The sequence below is a fragment of the Cavia porcellus genome, unplaced genomic scaffold (assembly GCF_034190915.1).
Source record: "Cavia porcellus strain 051 isolate PalLab524CR breed Dunkin Hartley unplaced genomic scaffold, mCavPor4.1 scaffold_23, whole genome shotgun sequence".
Lineage (NCBI taxonomy): Eukaryota > Metazoa > Chordata > Mammalia > Rodentia > Caviidae > Cavia > Cavia porcellus.
This window is the reverse complement of record NW_026947506.1, coordinates 34,546,371-34,569,560: the sequence shown is the minus strand read 5'-3', so window position 1 is coordinate 34,569,560 and position 23,190 is coordinate 34,546,371. Positions and strand designations below refer to the sequence as shown.

The window sequence follows — 23,190 nt, the reverse complement described above, 5'->3', positions numbered from 1 at the left end:
AATTTTTAGCCTAGGTTGGTTTTGAACTTGCAATAATCCTCCTGCTTCAGCCTCCCAAATACTGGGATTACAGGTGTGAATCACCACGCCTGGTTTATCTTAAATCTGTATTTGAAAGAAATCACATGATCTTCATCCTTTTGTGTGTGGCTCACTTGGCTCAGCACATTCTCAGGTCTATCCGCATCACAGGATATATCAGTACTCTGTTTCGTGGCTGAACTGTGTTCCATACTTGTGTCTCATTTTTGTTCATTCATTTGCTACTGGTAGACATATGTGTTATTTCTACCTCTTGAATATTGTGAAGAACGCTGCTGTGAATGCTCCAGGACAAGCTTTTAGGTGGAACCACATCTTCATTTCTCTTGGGGCTTGTCCTGGGAGTGCAATTGCTGGTTCCCATGGGGATTCTGCATTCTGCTAGTTTTCCAAACATCCTCACCACAGTGTGTGAGGGTTGTGATTGCTCCACAGCCTCACTGACACTTTGCACATCCTTTTGAGTGGAAACAAGTAGTCTGTTATTAACTAATTTTTGTGAATTTAGATAACACCATGGACTGCTCCTGGCCTTGGTTCCACATCTACAAAGTTGGACACTGGATTAAACTCGAGGTTTCACACTTCTTTTCTTGGGTCCTAGCAAAAAGAGCTCTACCTGGACCAAGTTCTTCACCCCAAATTTTAACAAAGGGCCAGGTAATAATGTTTTAGGCCCTTGAATTGTAGAGTCTCTGTTGTATGAAAAAAGTTGGACAGTATGCAAACAAAAGCGTGAAACTTTCTACCCATAAAACTTTATTTACAAGAACAGACAGCACGCTAGATCTGTCTCCTCCCTGGTGGTAATTTGTCAACTTCTGCTGAAGAGTGCTTCAGGGAGAGGCCTGGTCATGTTGAGGGAGGCCTCAGAAGGAAAGCGTAGGTTCTCCTTTCTGCTCTGGTAGTTGCCATCTTAAGATGATTGTCATTCATGCAAAGCGGGATTGAAAGATGAGGTGTGATCAAAATGTATGGTGTGTGTTTGAAAATAAAAATTATCACAGTAAAAACACATTGGCATGAATTCCCCTCAAAACTCTCCCCATCACGTTGAACACATGTATTCTGTCACTTGTGCCACTTCTGATGCAGCTCTTTCATGAGTACTTTGCACGGTTGCATTTCTGGTAATGTCCTGAAGCAAATCAAAAGTTTGCCGTGCATGGTCATTTTGATCTTGGGAAGAGCTCGAAGTCACACAGTGCCAGATGTGGTGAATAAAGTGCATGAGTGCTCCTTGTCATGTTTCCATGAGCCTGCCCTTGCATTGGTGGCACATGGCACCAGCATTCACTGTAGTTTTGATCGCACCTTGTAAAGACGCTGAAGACTTCCAGAACTGCTGCAGAAAGTGGCAAGAATAATGGGATAAGTGTGTTTGAAGTGACAGAAAGGACTTTGGGAGGGTTTTGGAGCAATGTCTTTTTCTATCGCAAATGTTTGTTTAAACACTGCATTTTTGTGTTCAGTATCTTCTGGCTACAGCCTCCCAGCCCAGGAGAACAAGGCTGAGGGCATTCATGAGACTCCTGTAAAGATTCAGGGCACTATTATTTCAGTTAAGCCAAGTCTTGGCTCAATTGTCAACAATCTGACTTGTCTGAGCTTGTTTCCTCATCTGAATCAAGAGTAACTCGTGCCTCCTAGCGTTGATGTGAGCATTCAAGGCCCTAGTAAAGGGCCTACCATAGGGTAGGTCATGTGCCTATGTCTGTCCTTCTTTCTCCCCACCTTGAATATGATGAGGTCATTAGTATAAAAAATTACACCCCAGTAGCCGTGAATTCAGCCCCAGTGTTGAATTCTGATTTTGCAATCAGAAGCCATGTCCAGGGGTAGACCAGCAACTGCATTAGGGTAAGAAAGGGCCCTGGCTGTGAAAAGCAAATAAACTACAGCCCGAGTATTAAGGACGGAGTTATTTTTTATTATTTCGGTACTGGGGATTGAACTCAGGGCCTTCTCACTGAGTTCAGCCCCAGTACTTTTTCTTTTCTATAAATCTTTTGCCCAGGGGAATTTGAATTTGTGATCCTGTTGCCTTAGGACCCAAAGCGCTGGGATTACAGGCCTGTGGCTCTGTTTTGTGTTTAAAGAAAACAAATTACAAGGGAGGGCAGAAGAACCAAAGCCCCAGGGCCAATCTGGCCCCATTTCGCCGCGTTTAGAATCAGTGTGCCACTACGCGATTTCTTTTAAAGCTCTGACTTCTGAGGGAAAAAATTCGCCACTTCTATTTCCTTTCAAAGACTTAAATGCTCATAAATCGGGGGACACAATTCCGTAGCCACCTCCATCTAGCACTCTCTATGTTACTAGAAGATGGGAATGGAGAGATGGGTCAAACTACTTTACAGCCTCGAGTCTACCTGTGCGGCCAGGATTTGGAACCAGCCCCGCCTCTCTGTCGAGGCCCCGCCCTCAAACCGTGACCAAGTCCACTGAGAGGCCGGCAGGAGGCGCCAGTACACACGCCAACTTTTTTAGTTATCATGCCCCGCCCTCTCCTCGAGGTCCCGCCCCTCTAGGTGCCGTTTCTGCCTATTGGGCGTCGAAGTGTCAGATCACAGTCCTGCCTCTCTTAGACCCGCCTTCTACGAGGCCCCGCCCCATAGAGGCCCCGCCCCTGCCGTTGCGCGGCCAGCAGGAGGCGCTGCGGCGCGCGCGGATCTCGGGCTGCGGCCCGGGCTAACGGCGGGCGTCGGAGCCGCGCGGGAACGCGGCGCCTGCGACCGCTGTCTGCGGCTGTCTGCGGCTGGCTGTGCTGGAGGTGAGTGCGGGACACGCGACCAAGGGCGGTGGATGCGAGAGTAACCCGGGCGGGCCTACTTGGCGGCTGCGGGGTCCCGGGCGCGGAGGCTGCGGGCGGGGGGCGGCGAAGCGCGCGCTCAGGGCCGCGGGACCGCGCGGGGCGTTTTCCCCGCGCTGCACACGGGGAGGGCAGGGGGCAGGCTTGCTCGGTTGCCATGGAAACCGGCCGACTCTTGGGCCCCAAGGGCGGCCCCCGAAGCCCTAAGGTACGGGGTGAACCAGCTCGCGGGACTCTCAGGCTCAATCCAGGATTCTCCTCCAGCTCAGGGGACTCCAGGACTTCGGTTTCCTTGGGTGCGTCTAAGGGGCCTCCGGGCGCGCGACGTCCCGCACTCTCCCGCCTCCCGCCTGCCCCGCGGCACGTTTCCCACTCGTGCGCCCGCGACAGGCATTGTTTCCCAGCTATTTCTGTTCCACTTCCAACCCCCCTCCCCCTGGGACTGCGTCTCAGGAGACAGATGCTGAGCCGAGCTCTGCCCAGAGGGCGGACTTGCTTGTGTCCCTGGGGAGCCAGTGGGTGGGGCCTTGGTGGGCTGCAGACCTGCCTGCCCAGCCCCTGTCGCCTGTCAAGTGTTTGGTTAATCTGAATTGCCAAAAAGAATTTGATTACCGGTGCCACCTCTACTGCATTCCAGAGGGGAGCAGTCTTTTCAGTCGAGCTAAGAGTCTGTTTCCCCTCCAGACAGCAGCAGGCAGGATGACACCTGATTGAATTATGTTTGCATGCAGAGCTTGGTTCAGGTTGCAGTTGCAAAGTTAGGGTTTAGGGAAGAGGGACATAAAGCACAGTGTGTGAGGTTTGCCGGTCCCCTTTCCTGCTGCTGAAATGATAATGGGTTCCACATTGTTCTGTTGGAGCGGAGCAATGTCCCTCCACCCATGTCAGCCTACACTGACCACTCCCTCCCTCTTTGCTGTGACTTGAGCTTGTTTTTCATCAGAAATGGGACTCTTGAGAGCAGGAGATGAACATCTGTCACAGCAGGTGCCCAGCTCCCTGGCTGTCTGGTCTGGATGGTTCCCCAAAATACTTGTGTGACAGAGTGAGAATTGAATAGAAAAGAAAACGGCAGGTCACACTTCCCAGAAAAACAGATCTGATTACACAGGACATGTGCCGTTCTGTAGGGTTTGTCTCCATTTCTCTTGGCTTTTTAAAAACCAAACCCATCCCATTTGGACAAACAGGTTGTGCTCTGCATTCTGTGATTAAGGAAGAAGGTGATCCTTGTGCAGGTGGCTCTGATCACTAGTGTCCTCTGCATTAGCCACAGGGAGGATGACCACAGAGGAAGAAGACTTCCTGAAAACCCCGAGGTAGATAAGGTTGGGAGTTCACAGGGACTTCTTGGGGTGCCGGTGTTACTGGGAAGGAATGAATCACTACTTCCCACTTACATCGTCTCCCTGCTTTGCGTGGTTTTCCTGACTTTGCTTCAGAATCTGGCACCAGAGGCTGCTGGAAAGGAGGCAGGGGCGTTACTGAAGTTCAAACACCACAGCCCCTCACTTGGGAGGGGACCTAGTAGTTACATATTTGTAATTTTCCACTTGTTTCTTACTAAAGCAAAACTGTAAGAATGTCAGACTTTACCAAATCTGCACCACCCGATGCAAGATGCCCACTGCTGCTCTGAGCCACTGAATCGTGGGCCTTTAAACCCTTGTGTGACTTTGTGACTTTCCTCCCACTTAGGGATGCTTTCTGCAGCTCTTGGCATTGTGTTTCAGTTTACCTTCAGACTGCATCTCTAGGGACAGAGGCTTCTTGTGCTGTCACCCACTTTGGACCTGGTTCTGGACCCTGGGGAACCTCTGTCCATGGAGATGTGCCCTGAACTTCAGTTAGGCCACATGTCTGTGGAGGGTCAGGTCTCCTTGAGAATGTGTGCTGCCTTCTGAGCAAGGACATCTCCAGAGGCAGGGTTGTGCAGCCCTCAGGGATGGTCTAGAAATCTGACATGTAGGGTATTAGTCTCTGACACCAGGTTCCCTTTGGGGACAGATCTGAAGCAGCCAGTAAAGGCAGATGCAAAACTGGCTGTCTGTGATGTAAATGCTTTCTGAAAATGCTTTTGTTGGGGGCTGGGGATTTAGCTCAGTGGCATAAGCGCCTGCCTTACAGTCAGGCAGTCGTGAGTTCGATCCCCGGTACCAATAAAAAGGAAAAAGACAAAAAAAAAAAAAAAAGAAAGAAAGAAAATGCTTTTGTTGTTACTTAAGTGAGGGATTCATAAAGGAAAACCACTGCCAGCTCTGGGCTTCTTGGGACTTGACAAGGTAACTTGTCGCATGTTCCTCCAGGGAGAAGAAACTGCAAAACTTATGACCTCGTGAGCAGCTTTTATGACCAGAAGCTGGAATCTTTGCAAAGCCACTGTTTGAAAGCAGATTTGGTTCTGCAGAAAGCCAGTACAGAATGAAAGCTTTGCAGTGATATATCCTAAGCAGTAGATTGTAGGAACAGAGGACCTGTTATCAAATAGGGCAGACATTACTGTTGGGAACCCAGGTTTCTGTGTGTGAAGTTTTGGAGGAACCAGAGTCTTCCCAGAATGCTTGGCAGTGGCAGGCATGTGACTGTGAGAACAGAATGGTGTTCTGCTGGTTGGCTTCATTCATGAGTGGCTTGGTGGCAGCAAGAGGCCCAGAGGCAGGGCTGCAGTGGGCAGCAAGAAGACACCTGAGTCGTGGTATCAGCTGTAGAGGTCTGGACAATTGCATTTCTGGGTCTACAGAGGGTCTTCGTGAGGCTCCCTGGACACTGCATCCCTTCACAGCCACCTGCCTTTCCCAGAGCCTTTTCCAGCACCCACAGGACTTCGAGTGAGCTGAGGCTGGAGATATAAACTGATTGCAGTAGAGGTGGCTGGCTAGAGTCACAGTGGCAGTTGCCTGTGCTGCCTGCCTCCAGTGGGTCCTGAGCACTCTTTCTAGAGCCTTGCAGAGTATGAGCTCTTTCCCTGGCTCACTGATTGTCTCTGTGGGGGAGCACGAGCACAGAAGGGCATAAATCACCCAGAGATGTGTGCAGAGCTTCTCCTTGTGTCCCTGCCTTGCAGCATAACTTCGAAAATCTGTCCCTGCTCTGGCTGACCTGTCTCCCTCAAGGGAAACCCACAGATAATCTCTACCTATAAACCCTGTGGGGTGCTTAGACTACTGGGATTAGGATTCTGCACCGTATCAAAGCCTCCCATGGCCATTTCCTTCTCTCCCAGTGAGACCGAATCTCCAGGGCTGGATGTGGTGGGTGGAATGCAACATTCCAGGCATGCCTCCCATGTCCTCAGTGGCTACAAGGACGTCCAGAGCTGTGTCCCAGGGAGGTGTCTCCTTCACACTGGTAGTAGCCTTCTCTGCCAGGTCATGAGTAACAGCACTTGCTTGAGCAAACCTGGCTGCAGTTTGCCATTTTCCTAGCTCTGTGTGCATGTGTGTGTGTGTGTGTGTGTGTGTGTGTGTGTGTGTGTGTGTGTACTTGAGACAGAGTCTCACTTTATAGTTCAGGCTGGCCATGAATTCCCTGTGTAACTCAGGCTGGCCTCAAATTCACAACAGTCCACCTGCCTCCGTCTCCTAAGAGCTGGAGTTACAGGTGTATATCATGCATTGCTCCCCACTTGTTTGTGATGGGTTTGCACTTACAGAGAGCCAAGCTAGGCTCCTACTTGTTTTGTCCCTTTTATTCTGGCTGTGATGGTGCCAGATAGTGGACTTGCTAGGACACAGTGCCTTCCCTGCTGTGATTCTGTGGCCAGCACTTTGCAGAACTGGGATGAGGGGACCTCATCATGCTTCCAGGTAGTAGCTTTCCCTGAAGACACATCAGCTGTCCAGCCTGCTTCATCCCAGCTCAGGTGCACCCTGGGGTCTGAGTTGAGTGACCTGTCTGCTGGACCGGGATACTGAGTGGCTGTCCCACCTGTTGGATGAGACTCACATCTTCTCTGCTCTCGGTGCTAACACCTTTCACTCTGTCTCCTCAGACTCCAGCCTCTCCTTACACTTTGGCTGACGTCCCGGCCCTTATCCCTGAAGACCTGCCCACCATGTTTTATGGGACTCACTTTGTCATGTCTCCTCCTACCAAGAGCAAGCTGAAGCGACAGGGCCAGCTCCTGTCCAGCATGCTGTCTCGGACACTGAGTCACAAGTACAGGGACCTGGACTCTACCCCATGCAGCCTGGGTTCCAGTGATGACCCTGCAGAACTGTCCACCCAGCTGTCAGCTCCTGGAGTCCTGAAAGTGTTTGGGGACAGTGTGTGTACAGGCACGCATTATAAGAGTGTCTTGGCTACTGGCATGTCCAGTGCCCGGGAGCTGGTGAAGGAAGCTCTTGAGCGTTATGCCCTGGACCCTACATGTGCCGATCAGTACGTGCTTTGTGATGTGGTGGGCCAGGCTGGAGACCCTGGGCAGCGGTGGCAGGCCCAGTGCTTCCGGGTATTTGGGGACAACGAGAAGCCCCTCTTGATCCAGGAGCTATGGAAACCCCGAGAAGGTTTGTTCAGGAGATTTGAGCTGCGAAAGAAGTCTGATGTAGAAGAACTGGCTGCCAAAGATGTGGATACCATCACGGCAGGTAAGGACGGGGCCGTGGGGCTGAGGGCAGGGAGGTGGTCAGAGCAGGGGCAGGGAGCAGAGGGGCACATGGGCAGGCATTTTCTCAGGAGGAGGTGAGTGGAGTCTGCCGTGGCCTGGGAAGGCTTCTCATGTTTTGTCTACTACTTTACCTTTAGTGGCTTGGATATGGTGATTTGTTAGACTGGTGGTGCAATGTGGTAGCTCTTAATGGCTTCTTCAGGGTTTTAGGCCCAGTCTGCCCTGTTATTTGATCAGGTCACTGTCCAGTCCTTGTAATACATTGCCCACATTATCACATATGCCTCACGGAATACAGGGACAGGGTAGTCGGAAAGACAGCAGAGGAGGCTTCACATCTGCATGGTGTCACCAGGTCACCAGGTCTGCAGTAGTGAGGCTGCAGAGGTCTGTGGGTACGGGGTAGTCAGAGGCCATTCTTGGGTGAGTCCCAGCCTGGAGGCAGCAGGTTATATTTTGTCTGAGAATGCCGAAAGTAGAGTTTTGCTTGTTTGCCCTTGGGCTTGCTGACCCAGTGGCCTGTGACCCAGTGGCCTATGACCCAGTGCTTTGAGTCTTGGTGCTGATTCATTTGGTGGAAAGAAGTTGACTACTCTGATAGATGCCAAAAAAATAATGTCTTCAAATTCTGAAAGATTCTTAAACATGATTTGGATCAACCATATTTTACTTTTTCATAGTCAACTATAAAAAAGCCAGCGAGCTTACCCAAGGCTTGGCCTGTTGCCCACAGGAGGATGCCTGGTGGCTGTCTGAGACCCAGTGCTTCATTTTGTGGTATTTCAGGTAGAAAGTGGCCTCTGGGCCTTGCTGACAGTTTGGGTGCCTGCTGAGGGGTTGTGACCACTCACTTGGTCCTACTCTGCTTCCTCAAGAGCCTTTGGGCCCTGGGCTATGGCATGTGAGACAGGGATGTGGGGGAGCCATAGGGCCCAGCCTGACCAGTCCAGTTCCTGATCTGGAGGACAGAAGGGCTTAGTGAAGCTGCATGTGCTTGATGCTGCTGTGGCGCTCAGTAAGTCGTGCTGAAGGACAGTGCCTGCAGTCCCTCTGGTGGCACACAGGCAGTGCCTTGCAGGATGGGCTGGGTGGGCAAGGGCTAGGTCCTTATGGTGGGACTCTCCTGTCATAGGCATCATTCATAATTGTTAGCAGTGATCAAGGGCACTCGAGTCTTGGCAGATAAGCACCTTGCTTGTTTGCAACAGGTACTGCTCTTGCTCCATAGGCTGTATTTACAGGGGCTTGGTTTTTGTCTTCACCCTTCCTTTCAGTGTTCTAGAGGACATTTGTCCCCTTGGTGCCTCATTCCAAAAGACCTGGTGTGGGGAAGAGGTGGGTGGTAGAAGTGTCGGGGTTGCTGCATGGAGACAAAGGACCCTTGATGTAGAAGATAGCATTTGGGTCATTCTCTTGCTTAGCTTTTCCTCCTTCACTAAGTGGGCAACAAAGAGCAGGTTGGATGGAGCCACTACAGGGCTCAGCATCACCTATTGTGAGGTCAGCATGCTGTGTCATCTGAGTGAGGTAGAGACTCGGAAAACCCAGTCTGCTTGCACAGTGGCTGCTGACCTGTGAGGAACAGCAGGGGAGTTTGCTCTGTTCACCACCCCCAGAGCTGCTCCTTTCACACAGCCAAGACAAGAGGAAGTTGCATAGCCTGCAGTCTCTTAACCCTGATGGCTTTTCAAGCCTTCCCAATAAAAAGCCCATTGAGCTGGCCAGTCTGAGTGACCCATTTGTTGGGTGGCAGTGGGTTGCATTACCTGCTCAGCAGGTCCAGGCCCCAGGAGATCCTCTGTGACTGGCCTTTTGTGGATATAGCTTTGGTACCTAGTGCTATACCTGGCAGGGCCACAAACTTCAATGCGTGGTAACCATTTCTGGGCCTCTGCTTAGGGCAGAGATGGAGTCCTGCAGGCTAGAAGTAGAAAAGCAGGCTTAGTGTGGCTGGAGCTGAGGAGACCTACAGACACCAAGCGACTCTGAGTTCTGTCCCTAATGGCAGGAGTGGGCCTGACTTAGAGCCAGACCCCAAGGCTCTGATCTGTGTCTGGCTCTCCTGATGATCCTTACAGTGCAGGCACCAGAACACCAGGTACATGTGTACACACACGGGTGTGCACATCATGGCACACACAGCAGTTCCCTGGTAAAGAGCCCAGTGCAGCCCTTTGTGGCATGGAGGTGGCCACTCCACACATTCTGTGCCTTCCCATGCTCTCTGGGAAGTCAGGACACAGGAGGGAGCCACTGCAGCTGGCTTTGTGCCTCTCTGCATAAAACAGAGTGCCTGACCCTAGAGGAGGGGATAGGGTCATTATAGCTGCATGGTAACTGTGAGCTGTAAGTGGAAGAGGAGGTACTCCCTGTCCCTGCTGCGCTGCTCCATTGTATCCTGGCCCTATTCTGAGCCCCCAGGCTGCCAAGGGGGTTGTACGCCCACTTGTCCTGAGGGAGCCCCAGTGCAGGCCTGTGTGCTCTTGGTGCTCAGTGGTGGCACTCAATGCAGTGAAGTGGGTGCTCACAGCCAAGTAGGAGCTCTGGTTTTCAAGAAGATGGAAATCAGGGTGGCGCTGGACACCTGTAGGGCAGGCCAAGGAGGACCACAAAAGGCCTGGTGCACCTTTCCCTTTATTCTCTTCCTGAGGGCTGCAATGAGGCTGCCCCCCCACCCCCCCCACCCCCCAGTGACAGAGTGGTCAGATCTGGTCTGCAAAAAGGTGGAGGGCCTCTGAGTGTGCTCATGCATGCATTCTGTGTATGTGCCTGTGGATAAGTGCGGCCTTCTCTGGCTTCAGGCTCTGGGGTGCTGTAACCCTGAGGCTTCTTGGATCAGTTCCCCTTCCTATCTTAGCAGGCTTCATGTTGCCCTCAGCTGGTTCTGTCTTAGAAAGCTGCAGCTGGAGTAGGGGTAGGGGAGGGGCTGGTGGCTCCTGAGTGACCAGGATCCCCAGTGGACCAATAAGGACCCCCGAGGGGATGCTGAAGTCAGCACACACCAGGTCTCAGGAACTGTTTGGTGGTGGCTGCACATCCATAGTCACACACTGTTGGGTTTGGTTTTGTGTAAACAGCTCTTCCCACGCTGCTGGATTCCCTGCTTTCCACTCTGTCAAAGTACAGTCTGCACTTTGGGGCGGCGGGGAAGTAGTGCAGGCTGTCGAGTAGCCCTTAGTAGTTTCTCAGGGGCTGGTATTTAGGGTCCATGCCATGTGGAGAGGCCTGGGTCCTGTCATTGAGATAAAAATGACAGCCGAGCTCACTGTGTGGAGGGCGACCGCAGGGCCATGTGGTTTTTGTCAGCAGCTTGGGATGTATGAGGCAGAGAGTTTGTGTTGCCCATATGCAGTGTGCCAGGCCCTGGAAGGCCTGTCTGCCTTCCTTGCCTCCTGGAGAGTGGAGGGAGAGTGTTTAGACTGGCGTCTCCACTGCCTGGCTGCTGGTTTGTGCTGGAGACCCAGGCCGTGGGAGACGCCCTGTGCAGCATCTCTTGCCTTCAGATCTTTGAGCCTCAGCTATAACTACCACACGTGCCCAGGACATTGCCATATCCTCTGGGCAGACCTGCCCACTCCTGAGACCAGAGGAGGTGCTGTTGATGCCCCACACCCTGAACCTTTCTCTCTGTCACCTGCAGCCATCAACTCAGCCTGGCTGATCTCTCCTAGGTGTCTTTCTGGGGATTGAAGTCTTACAAGCCCCATACTTGAGGAAGGGACAGTGCAGACTGCAGCTGTGCTGGTAGATATCTTGTGTGTGGTCTTCAGAAGCTTGGCCCTGGTACCTTCCAGGGCAGGGTCTCTTTGCTTTGGGTGTCTTCTTTGTAAAAAGGCACGTGTAATAGTGGTATGGTGGCACACACCTGTAATCCCAGCACATTGAGAGGCTTAGGTGAAAGGGTCACAAGTTGGAGCACAATCTGGACAATTTAGCAACTTTTTAAGAATATTTGATTTTATTATTTTTTTCCCAAATCCATTTTCTTTCAAGGAGAAAAAAAAAAAAAAAAGAAAAGAAAAACACTAAAAATTTCAAAATATGTCAGTCAAGGGGCCAATTTAGCAACTTATCAAGACCTTGTCTCAAAGTAAAAAATAATATTTAAAAAGGGATGGGGACTATAGCTCAGTGAAAAAACTCCAGCCTTCAGTACCCTGTTACTCCACCCCTCAACCCCCATACAAAGTAAGTATAGAAAGCTTTTAAGGTGCTGACATTTGAAGCTAAAAAAAAAAAAAAAAAAGCTCACAATGCTTGTAGCACTTGTCACTAGCTTCATGACCAAAAATAACAGCCCATCACACACCTGCCGTGAGCTGGGTATGGTGGTACATGCCTGTAATCCCAGTACTCGGGAGGCTGAGGCAGGAGAATCATTACAAGCTCGAGACTAGCCTCGGCTACAAAGTGAGCTCAAGGCCAGCCTGAACTGCATAGCAAGACTCTTGTCTCAAAAAAAAAATTGACAAAAATGCCTGCTATGAAGTCTGGTACACCGTGCACTTATTTAACCTGTAGAAGATCAGTACGTGGAGGAGAGAGAGCTACTCTGTGGTCTCAGCTTGTGGGATTCTGTGGGGGTCTGTTGTCTCTATGCCCAGAGGCATAGAGAGGCTGAGTCTCTGTGCCTCTGGGTTTGAGGTGGCAGGTGGGGACAGACCTGTGTCCTTGCCAGGTGCTGTGCTCTGTTGTGCTGCCTTGTCATCTGTGGACTGGCAACGACACACATTCCCTGGGAACAGCCAGGATCATCCCCATGGGAAGCCATACCTGCTTTTGTGACCCTCTTGAGTCCTCAGGCTTTCCACCCTCCCTGTGTCACTTTCTTCTGGAGCTGTTTTCTTTGCAGTGGATAAGACTCTTTAACTCCCATCTTGGCACGAAGGGGTAACCTGGAGTGCCCTTCCTCTTGTCGTTTGTAGCGTATTGCAAATGATAGGATTGCGGTGAGGAACATTCATTTGATGTGGTTTGGCTGAAAACAAAACAATTCAAATCTTTTTTCACCAGTCTGAAACTGGAAACGTAATTGAATTTAAGGATTTTTTTTGGCGTTTCTAATTCAAAGATAAAAATTAATTTGAATGGTGTGTTGTTCACAGCCAGTATCATCCTTTGATTCACTGCTTAGATTTTAAAAAACCCCCCTCTTCAGTTTCATCACAGAAGTGCCATGTTAGAAGGCCCACCTTGCGCTGTGGCTGAGCATGTAAACAGCAGGAAGAGGTCAAGCCAGGTGCTGTAAGGAGCCACTGTTGGAGATGTTTTGTGTTGACACCAAAACCCAAGGATGTCACCATTGGTGTAAGACTTTTTATTTTTGTACCAGAAATGGAACTCATGACCTCGTGCTTGCCAGATAGACGCTTATGCCATTGAGGTAAATGACTGGCCCAGTGTAAGATGTTTGAAAGATGTAAAACACAAGACAGATTGGCAAAGGTGTGGCCAAGATGGACATCTCAGATGCCAAACTAGGTAACTGACAGAGTATCTTCAGAGGTGATGAATTTAATTGGAACAAGCATTACAATGGGAATACATGTATCATAGTAAAGGATGTATGTATGCATTCAAGGAGACAGAGAGAAAAGAAGTTTTTATTTTGTACTGGGAATCAAACTCATGACCTATGCTTGCCAGTCTGATGCTTACACTGATGAGCTAAATCCCTGGCCTGAAAAAAGGAATTTTAAAGGTAAAGTGAGTGTTCAAAGATTGCATAAGTCATCGCTGGCTATTGGGGGCAATAACAAAGGAGATACCAGGCCAGGGTTGGGTGGACAGTTACTGGGTAGAAGCCTTATAGAAGTGTCTGGGAGGGTGGCCAAGGCTTTGGAGCAGGGGTGTGGCTCTGCAGAATTGCCTGTGATTGTTCTTGTTACAAGATGCACATGCATGAGATCCTCTTCCCTGTAATGGCCCAGCGTTATTTATTTATTTTTGTTAGCGTTTGATTCTGTCTTGATCCTGGACGCTTTCACCCAAGGAAAGCTCTCCCTCCTGTCCAGTGGATGGCATGGAAGAGGCAGTTGTGAAGGTTGGGAATTAGCTAATTCACTCTGCCACCTAACAAATACTATTTTTAAAGTGACAGCTCATTTCCCTCAAGTGGGAGGTTAATGAGATTAAAGTCAGGCCTAACCAGAACTGAAGAAAGGGATCTTCCAGATAATGATTTCCCAGTGATTTAAACTGGCAAATATCAATTGAATGGTCACTTTGTGATAGGCACTTGACTAGGTGCTAAGTAGGAGTAGAGAGCAGTTGATGGCCAGATATGGTACCATGTGCCAGTAATCTCAGCTCTTTGAGAGGCTGAGAGGTGAGGGTTGCAAGTCTGAGGCAATTTAGCAAGACCCTGCCTCAAAATAAAATTGGGGATGTAGTTGAACGGTAGAGAGAGTGCTTGCCTAGCACTTCTGAAGCCCTGGATTTGATCCCCAAGCCTTCCTTTACTCCCCCCAAAATCATATATATCATAGCTCCTAACAAAATCATCATATAATCTTGGAGCAAAGAATCTAGCGGGCAGTAAAGACGACAATATAATAACTCAAAACATAATTACGAATTGTTTCATATACTATGAAAGAAAAGCATAGATGCTAATTCAGAGAAAAGTGGGAAGGCTGTCTCTGAGCAGATGAACTTTAAACCAGTGTCACAGGTGACAGCACATGAACCAGCTAAAAAGCAGGGTGCAGTTGGTGGATGGGAAGAGCATTCTGCCTGAGGGATTGTGCAGAGACCTGGGGATGGGAGAGAATGAAACAGGTAATAGGGCACCAAAAGAAGGCCATTGTAGCTGAAAACTAGCAGGGTGGTAGCAAGTGAGATGGGGCGGTCAAGAAGATCAACTTGGGCTGTTAAGTACTTCAGATTTTGTTTTATTTTGTGGTCTTGGAGTTTGAATCCAGGGCCTTCACTGAGCTACATCCCAGCCCATTTTTAACTTTGACACAAGGTCTGCCTAAGTTGTCCAGACTTGAACTTGGTGATCCTTCTGCCTCAGCCTTCCAGAGTATTGGCATGACAGGTGTGTACTACCACATCTGGTTTACTATTTATTTATTTTTGTAGTGCTGGGGAGCTATTTTGATTTTAGACTAAATGTAATAGGCGTTTTAAAAAACTAGTTAAAAAGGAGTTTAAAAAACTAGTTTGGTTCCTAAGTACAGAGTGTGTTGAGAAGGTCAGTAGTAGTTGATTAAATGATTATAGAAGTCTAGGCAAAGGTTGATGGTGGCCTGGACTACAGTTATAGGGAAATAAGTGGGGAGAACTGGATGGATTCCAAATGTATGCTGAAGGTAGAAGCCACAGTATCTAAATGAATTGGAGGTGGAGGGTGAGGAAGAGGGAGGTGTGAAGCTCAACTCCCAAGGTTCTGGGTAGATGGAGATGCCATTTCCTGAGATGGAGACTACTGAGAGAGAAGCAAGTTATGGGGGAAATAATTAAGAATTATCTGCCCCCCTACCCCGTACTGGGGATTGAACTCACAACCTTGCGGTTGCCAGGCAGCCACTTATGCCACTGAAATAAATCCCCAGCCCAAGAATTTTCTTTTAAATTATGTGAGGCTGAGACATCTTGGTGGAGGGAGCAGGCATCACAGTCTAACAGTATAGATCTGGTGCTCAGAAAGGAGCCTGATTGTGGGTATGGAAATCGATAGGTGACCTTGGCAGTGAATGTATGTGCAGTATGAAGTAGTGAGGGTTTAGTGTGGAAACAAGGAATTGCAACATTTAGAGGAGGAAACTGCAAATCAGACCAAGGAGTAGCCAGAGATGTAAAGATGGCACCCAAGTGTGGTGTCATGGGAGCCAACATGAGGCTTCCTTAGGTCAGAAAAGATGCAGATGATTGAGTTCACTGCATTGGGCAATGTGATGGTTGCCAAGGCCCTTTCTGATAGCAGATTATTTTTTGGAATGATTGTTTTTTTTGAATGCTGAGCATGCAAGCCAAACTGAAATGATGGGAAACCTATTTGTTTTAAATCTCTGGCAATATGTGAGATTAAGTATCCTGGAAAACTTTGAATATAAATAAGCTGGAAGTGCATCTTTTAAACATAGGTGAGTAACCAAGAAAATAAAGAGTTCTAGGGGCAAAAAAGTAAGTATCTTAAAGCCATGGATTCTAGTGGATTCTGAGCCTGTAATTATGCTGGAGGTATTTGTCATGCTTAAGAGCTGCCCACAAAGAAAGAAAAGCCCCTGGAACCTTAAAAGAGAGAACAAAAGAGCCCTTCATCATAGTTAGAATTTTACAAAATTCAAATCAGAGGGAAAAGATGAGATAGGGAGAAACTATTACCTGGTAAAAAATGACAGTTAATCCTTCTTGATTAACTCTGAATGGGGCTCTGAATGGGGAAATTTAAGACCCTTCTTTAGAATTGAAAATCATTGTTTCCCCCTCGCATGTTTTTGAAGTTTGAAATTGTACCATCATAGTTTGGGTAATCCTCGGAAAAAAACTAAATTAGAGTGCAGTTTGACAGAATACAAGGGCATCTGGCAGAAACGAAGCAGACCCTCTTTGGCAACTTCGCCGGAAGAGAGCTCATGATCCAAAATTACAAGACATAAGTGGTCTTGCTAGTGGGTGTGTGAGACAGGGTCTCGCTATGCAGTTCAGGCTGGCCCCAAACTCACTGTGATCCTCTTGCCTCAGACTCCCGAGTGCTGGAATTACAGGCATGAGCCACCACACTCCGCTACTGGTCCTGCTACTTTAACGAGTCGATAGAAGACAACAGACCATACAACTAGATTTATTAGGAATAGGAAACATTGATTATACAATACGAAACAGCTATGTTTAATATATTCAGTGATTCTTCAGCAGCAGACTGAATACAACGGAGTGCTGGGAGGTGGCCTGGATCGTGGTGAGCAGCACAGGTGTGGGGAGGTCTGCCGTGTCTCCGGGAAGGGACCTGGGTGTGCGAACAAGCCTGGGGATCTAAAGCCAGGGCGTGAAAAGCGCAGTTCTAACGACGGACCCAGGCAGCTGCGGGTCGGGTGGAGCCCCGCGCCCAGGGCAGCAGAGTGGCGAGTTACGGACGGGTGTGCACTGCTCCGACGGGGGAGGACACGGGCGCCGCTCGAGCAGGAGCCGAGAGCCGCCGCGCGCAGGGCGCTGGTGGACTAAGCTTGAAAAGCCGCGAGGAGAAAGTGTCGGAGGTCAGAGGACGCGCCGTGGGGGTACCACTGCAAGGAGTGCTGGTCGCCAAGCTTTGCTCAGGCCGGAGCTCCTCCCGTGGTCGCCCCGCCTTCGCGAGGCCAGGCGCAGGCGCGCGCGTGCGCAGTCCGTTCTGGGCGCCGCCGGCGGCCGGCGCCATGTTGACCTCCAGTGGCAGGCTGGCCAGCGCTTGAGGCGTCGGCGCGCAGCGCGGGGCCGCGGGAGCCCGGCCCCACCCCCGCCCACCGGGCATGAGCCGGGCGGCGGCTGCCGGGGTCCGCCCGCGCTAGGGAGGATGCCGTTGGCGGCGGCCACCCCGGGAGCCCTGCCGCAGGAGCGCCTCGGCCTCTCGGCGGCCATCAGCCTGGCCGCCCCCAGGGACGCCGACCGCGAACTCACCCAGAGGCTGATCGAGACCCTGCAGCCTTTCGGGGTGTTCGAAGAGGAAGAGGAGCTACAGCGCAGGACATTAATTTTGGAAAAGTTAAACAACCTGGTTAAGGAATGGATTCGAGAAATCAGCCAAAGCAAGAATCTTCCCCAAGCTGTCGTTGAAAATGTTGGGGGAAAACTTTTCACGTTCGGCTCTTACAGACTAGGAGTCCACACGAAAGGGGCCGATATAGATGCGCTGTGTGTTGCCCCGAGACATGTTGATCGGAGCGACTTTTTCACCTCGTTCTATGAGAAACTGAAACTACAAGAAGAAGTCAAAGATTTAAGGGCTGTTGAGGAGGCATTTGTACCAGTTATCAAACTCTGCTTTGCTGGGATAGAGATTGATATTTTATTTGCAAGGTTAGCATTGCAGACTATTCCAGAAGATTTGGACCTAAGAGATGACAGTTTGCTTAAAAATTTAGATATTAGATGTATAAGAAGCCTTAACGGTTGCCGGGTAACTGATGAAATTTTACATTTGGTACCAAACATTGACAACTTCAGGTTAACTCTGAGAGCCATCAAATTGTGGGCCAAATGCCACAATATTTATTCTAATATATTAGGTTTCCTCGGAGGTGTTTCCTGGGCTATGCTAGTAGCAAGAACTTGCCAGCTTTATCCAAATGCAGTAGCATCAACTCTTGTACGTAAATTTTTCTTGGTGTTTTCTGAATGGGAATGGCCAAATCCAGTGTTACTGAAAGAGCCTGAAGAACGGACTCTTAATTTGCCTGTGTGGGACCCCAGGGTAAATCCCAGCGATCGATACCATCTTATGCCTATAATTACACCGGCATACCCACAGCAGAATTCCACATATAATGTGTCTGTTTCAACCAGGATGGTAATGATTGAGGAGTTTAAGCAAGGGCTTGCCATCACGCATGAAATTTTGCTGAATAAAGCAGAGTGGTCCAAATTGTTTGAAGCGCCAAGCTTCTTTAAAAAGTACAAGCATTATATTGTACTTTTAGCGAGTGCACCAACAGAAAAACAACATCTAGAATGGGTGGGCTTGGTGGAATCAAAGATCCGAATCTTGGTTGGGAGCTTGGAGAAAAATGAATTTATTACACTGGCACATGTGAATCCCCAGTCATTTCCAGCACCCAAAGAAAATCCTGACAAGGAAGAATTTAGCACAATGTGGGTGATTGGGTTAGTGTTAAAAAAGCCGGAAAACTCCGAAATTCTCAATCTTGATCTCACCTATGATATTCAGTCTTTTACAGATACAGTTTATAGGCAAGCAATACATAGTAAGATGTTTGAGGTGGACATGAAAATTGCTGCAATGCATTTAAGAAAAAAGGAACTTCATCAACTACTTCCTGATCATGTTCTTCAGAAAAAGAAAACACACTCAGCAGAAGATGTAAGATTGACAGCTGTGGATGACAGCAGTCTCTGTTTGTCTGTAGACAGTGAAAATGTCTTATCAGTGACTTCACCTACTGGCCCTCAGGACAGAAACAGCCCTGCCCTGGCTGTAATGGCAGCATCTGTGACCAATATGCAAGCTCCTGAAGTTTCTTTGCAACAAATGAATCCCAGTGAAAGCTCAGGGGTTGCACTGAGTGAAAACATCCCTCAAATTCCTTCACAGCCTACGATTTCTCCACCACCAAAGCCCACAGTCACCAGAGTTGTTCCTTCAACACATCTGGTAAACCATCCTCCTAGACCTTCAGGAAATGCAACAACAAACATACCTAATCCTATAGTAGGGGTCTAGAGGACATCTCACCTGATAAAGAAGAAAGTGCCAAGAAAACCAAAGCTGAAAAGGGAACAAGCAGACAGATAAGCACAGCTCAGTTAGAAATTGTTTAGACAGCAGCTTTTCTGCTGGCTTCCCAGGAAACATCCAGCACAGATAGACCCAGGATCCCTGTTCTCCCTGCAGATTCTATTCTTGCTACCAAGAATTCAGTGAAACAGATTGAATGAATAGAAACAACCCCCAAAGGCCCACAAACAATATCTGCCAACTCAGCCTGTTGTTTTTGGATGCTGTAGAGGGAGTGTGAGGATACCACACTAGATAAAGACTCAAAATAGATTTATGTTCATTTAGTAACTTCCTTTACTGGCCAGATCTTGACCAGAAGTCCAGATTAATGTATAAAGCTACAAGTACTATTATTAATGCCTCAGATTATTAATGTGTCAGCAACAGTCACATTAACTATTTCAAAGGACTACTCTTGTAAAAAAAAAAAAAAAAAACTCTTTAGCTATATTTATGGCCATGACTGACATCTGGACTGAATTTATGTTTGATGAATTGTTGGGAAAATTTACAATACAAACTAGTATCAGAATTCCTTATACTAATGATGTACTTTTATGTATTTTTAAAGTTAGGAACTAGAACTAATTTTGGACTTTAACTTGGTGAATTTTAGTTTAGTTTTTTTTCCCCTGGAGTGGTTTCTTCACTATTAAAATTAGAGACTATTGGGCAGTGGTGTAATGTACGTCAGAGAAAGCACAAAAGTAACTTTAGTACAGTCATGCTGAGATAGCTGCAATGCTTTAAAATGAGATGTCAACCCTTAGGATAAGTATTTGACATCAAAACAGTAATTGCTATGTCTTTGGTTTTGATGGAACATGATCAAGAAATAACACATGGGTTTTATCTACATATTATTTTAGACAGTGTATAATCAGCGACCCAACATTGTCTTTGAGCTTACAAAGCTCCATAGTCTTGTCTTCAATCATTTCATCCTAAAACGAAGAGCTTTCTGCCTCTACCCTCTTTTGTTTGCTGTGTGTGCAAGGTATGCGTGTATGTTGTTTTCTTAAAAAAAGAAAAAAACCCAGGGTACTGGTATTTTCTAAACCATGATGTGAAATCAATATTCTTGTGGCCACATAGCACAAAACAAATTTAGATTCTATGACTAACATTTTAGTAAAACTTTACTAAACATAATGCCTGTGAAATACGTTGCTGTTTGGCGATTGCCATTTGATCACTATATGTGAGAAGTTTTATAAATCCCACAGGATTCTTGCTTTATCAGAAAGCTGATTTCCAATTTTAAATGTGGGCAAAAAAAATTGTCTGCACAAGTCTTAAACCAGTTTTTAATGCCTTAGCAGAATTCATTAGACTATCTGACTCATAAAAATGATTTCTAGAAAATTCTTGACATCGAGTCAGCTTTTTATGGTTTTGTTTCGTTCTATCACAGATTAGGAATACTTTTCTTTAAAAAACGATCCCTCATAATAAAGCAGCAGAACATCCATGTGTAGGAACCATGCGGGACAGCAGATGTCTACCTAGATGAAACAGTGTTAATGTGGACGCAGCAACTGAACAGCCTTCCAGGCAGCCTGGCTCTGTCTCCCCACACTTGTGACCTTTCTACCACATGGGCATTTTTTTTTCATGTGAAGCAGCAATTACTTTTTCCTGTCCTCGATTCATTTTCTAAAGTTGAAACATAGTCTTTTTTTACTTCTAAGCTATGCAGTAATTGAGATGTTCTGTTGCTAGTATGTACCATTTCTGTTTCTCACATTTTTGCCCTGTGCAGTCACCTAACCCTTCCACCACAATAAATCAGGTGAAACATGCACAGCATCTGTATTTTGAGTAGCTCTGTTTGGTTGAATTTGCCAGGCACAAATTTAGTTTTGTCAATTTGTTTATACATTGGAAAAAATTGTTTTAACTGTTTAATGTAACTGTACTTGTTTTACCAAGCTGGAAACTTGGGACTTTTTAATTCTAGTTATTATTACTTGAATATCAGATTATTTTTTCATGTGAAGTATGTAATGTCTCATGACTGGAGTTTGCTTTGTTATGTAGTATCTGTACTCCTGTATTTTCAAGCACTATTTTGAAAACAGATAATGTATTTCTCCATTACAAACACAATAAAAAAATAAATGACAAATGAACAAAATGAAATTAAAACGCCAGACAGTAATGTTTAAATCTGATAATAAGAATTCAGATGTTATCACATTGTTGGAGGGGAAAGACACTGATGAATTTTCCAGCTTTTCTAAGTATCGAATTAAAGTGTGTGGTATAATGTTAGGGGAAACATGGGAAGAAATTTCAAATTAATAAAGATTTTAAAATGTAGATAAAACAATACAAAAGGCAGAAAAAATGGGAAAACAACCACAGAAGATAAGGGTAAAAGGAAAACAGTGTGGTAGAAAAAAGTTTTTGGACTAAAAGACTTATTGTCAGATCGCAGAAAATGTGTACAGCAACTGTGTGCTTGCTGTTTTTATTTAAGAAACACATCCAAAATGTAAGGACATGAAAATAAGGCTGGTATGGTGGCAACATCTAACATTCACAGTAAAAGCAATTCTGGGGACGAGAAGGCCATTACATTAATGATAGAAGAAATAACCTACCAGGAAAATTGAATAATTTATAACTTCTGTGCTCCTGATAAATTAGTTTCAACATGAAGTTTAGTAGAGATAGATACTGCCAAATACATCATTATCATAAGAAACTTAAAACAGCTTTTCAGTTGATACTGTGGAGACAAAAAGTAGAAGGGAAACCATTTTTGTGTTTTGTTTTTGTTTTTTCGAGATAGAGCTCACCGTAGTTTGGAGTGGCTAACTGTGTAGGCCAAGCTGGCTTCCAATTCATGGTGATCCTCCTGCCTCAGCCTACCAAGTGCTGAAATTATAGGTATGCACACCCTGTGGGGTAGGGCAGGATAGCATTTTTTAACACAACCTAGTTTAGTGGTCCATGAATTGTTCCTATAAAGGGCCAGGTACAAAATATTCTCAGCTTTGTGAGACTGAATAGTCTGTCTGAGCACTTACCTCTGTGTTTTAGAGTGAAAACAGACATAGACAATGAAATAGCAGGTGGCCTGATTGGATTTGTCACTCAATGCCCTACACACATACTCTTTATCATCAGTAATCTGGTGGACACTGATTATAAAGCCTGCCATCTGACAGGTGGGAAATGCATATAATTCTCAAATGACTGCTGTCCAGAGTATGTTAAGGACGGAAAAGAAAAGTCTATTTTAAAAGATCTAATGCAAAATTGACAATGTATAGGCGTTTCTCAGAAGGGGAATTAGGAATAGTCAGTAAATGGTAACAGATGGTCATTTTTGTTAGAAATAAGAAAAATATAAATTAAGACCAAGAATAACGTTTATAGTAGCACTGAGGGTGAAACCCAGGCTCTCATACATGCTAAGAAGTTGCTGTACCACTGAGCTACACTTCCAGCCCCTTTAGTAAATAATTAATTTTGAGACTGGATCAAACTAACCTTGAACTTGGGATCCTCCTACCTCAGCATCCTGAGTATCTGGGATCAAATGTGTACACCACCATGCCAGCTGAGGAAAAACTTCTTAAGAAAAATCAAAAAGATTATCACTAATATAGATTTGGTGAGGATGAGAAACAGTTGGGTCTTACCTGATGGTTGCTGGCAAGCCGGTAGCCTGGACTCAGGTTCTGCGGCCAGGCCTTTGCGTCCAGCTGTAGGCACTGGGGTGCTCCATCTCACTTTCTCCTTGGCCTTCGGGACCAGAGTCTGTGGGTGAAAGCAGTCTCCAGAACTCTACACACCCTCTGGGTATGTAGAGTAATTTTCATATATGCCAAGTAATTGTCATAATTTTCTCTGTATGCCCCAGTGTCAGAAAAGCCAGGCAGCACCTTCCCAGAGGCTTGTTCCTTTTGGTACCTGAAAGCAGTACAGAATTCACAGCAATGTTCTGGAAGTGCCTAAAGCCCAAGGATCCACATGTCTCTAGGCCTGGGGACAGTGGTGCATTTACTCCTCAGGCACCATAAAGCTGAGAAATTAAACCATAGCTCCATGCATCTCTGTAGATGCGTCTCATGCTGAGGAGGAACAAAGCAGATTGCCAATATACTTATATAAAGTTGAAAAGTAAAGTGCAGCAGTATAATCTAGGGTTATACAAATATGAGCCATAACTATAAATGAAAGACACACCTGCTAAACAGAATCTGAACAGCAGTTCACTGTGGTTGAGTAAGAGGTGGGAGAGCAGATAGGCCAAGGCGTCCTTGTTTCCCTAGGCCT

At 47.1% G+C, this 23,190-nt stretch overlaps 2 protein-coding genes across 13 annotated transcripts in view; both read left to right on the top strand.

Moving 5' to 3' along the window:
• The window catches only part of LOC100723730 (monocyte to macrophage differentiation factor 2), a 137,584-nt gene that overhangs the window by 64,522 nt on the left and 49,872 nt on the right, over positions 1 to 23,190 (top strand). For 10 of the 12 annotated variants that reach the window (XM_063234101.1, XM_063234103.1, XM_063234102.1 and 7 more), the window contains one exon: positions 6,846 to 7,443. In XM_063234101.1, coding sequence (XP_063090171.1) covers positions 6,846 to 7,443 — 598 coding nt within the window. Of the gene's footprint in view, positions 1 to 2,657; positions 2,816 to 3,020; positions 3,151 to 6,845; positions 7,444 to 23,190 lie in introns of those variants that run through there. The other 2 variants (XM_003469902.5, XM_063234111.1) reach the window with 2 other exon arrangements.
• Papolb (poly(A) polymerase beta) lies at positions 16,836 to 21,030 on the top strand. The gene is given in 2 exon segments (XM_013152650.3): positions 16,836 to 18,789; positions 18,791 to 21,030. Coding segments are annotated over 2 exon segments (1,872 nt in total). The 5' UTR covers positions 16,836 to 16,959; the 3' UTR covers positions 18,833 to 21,030.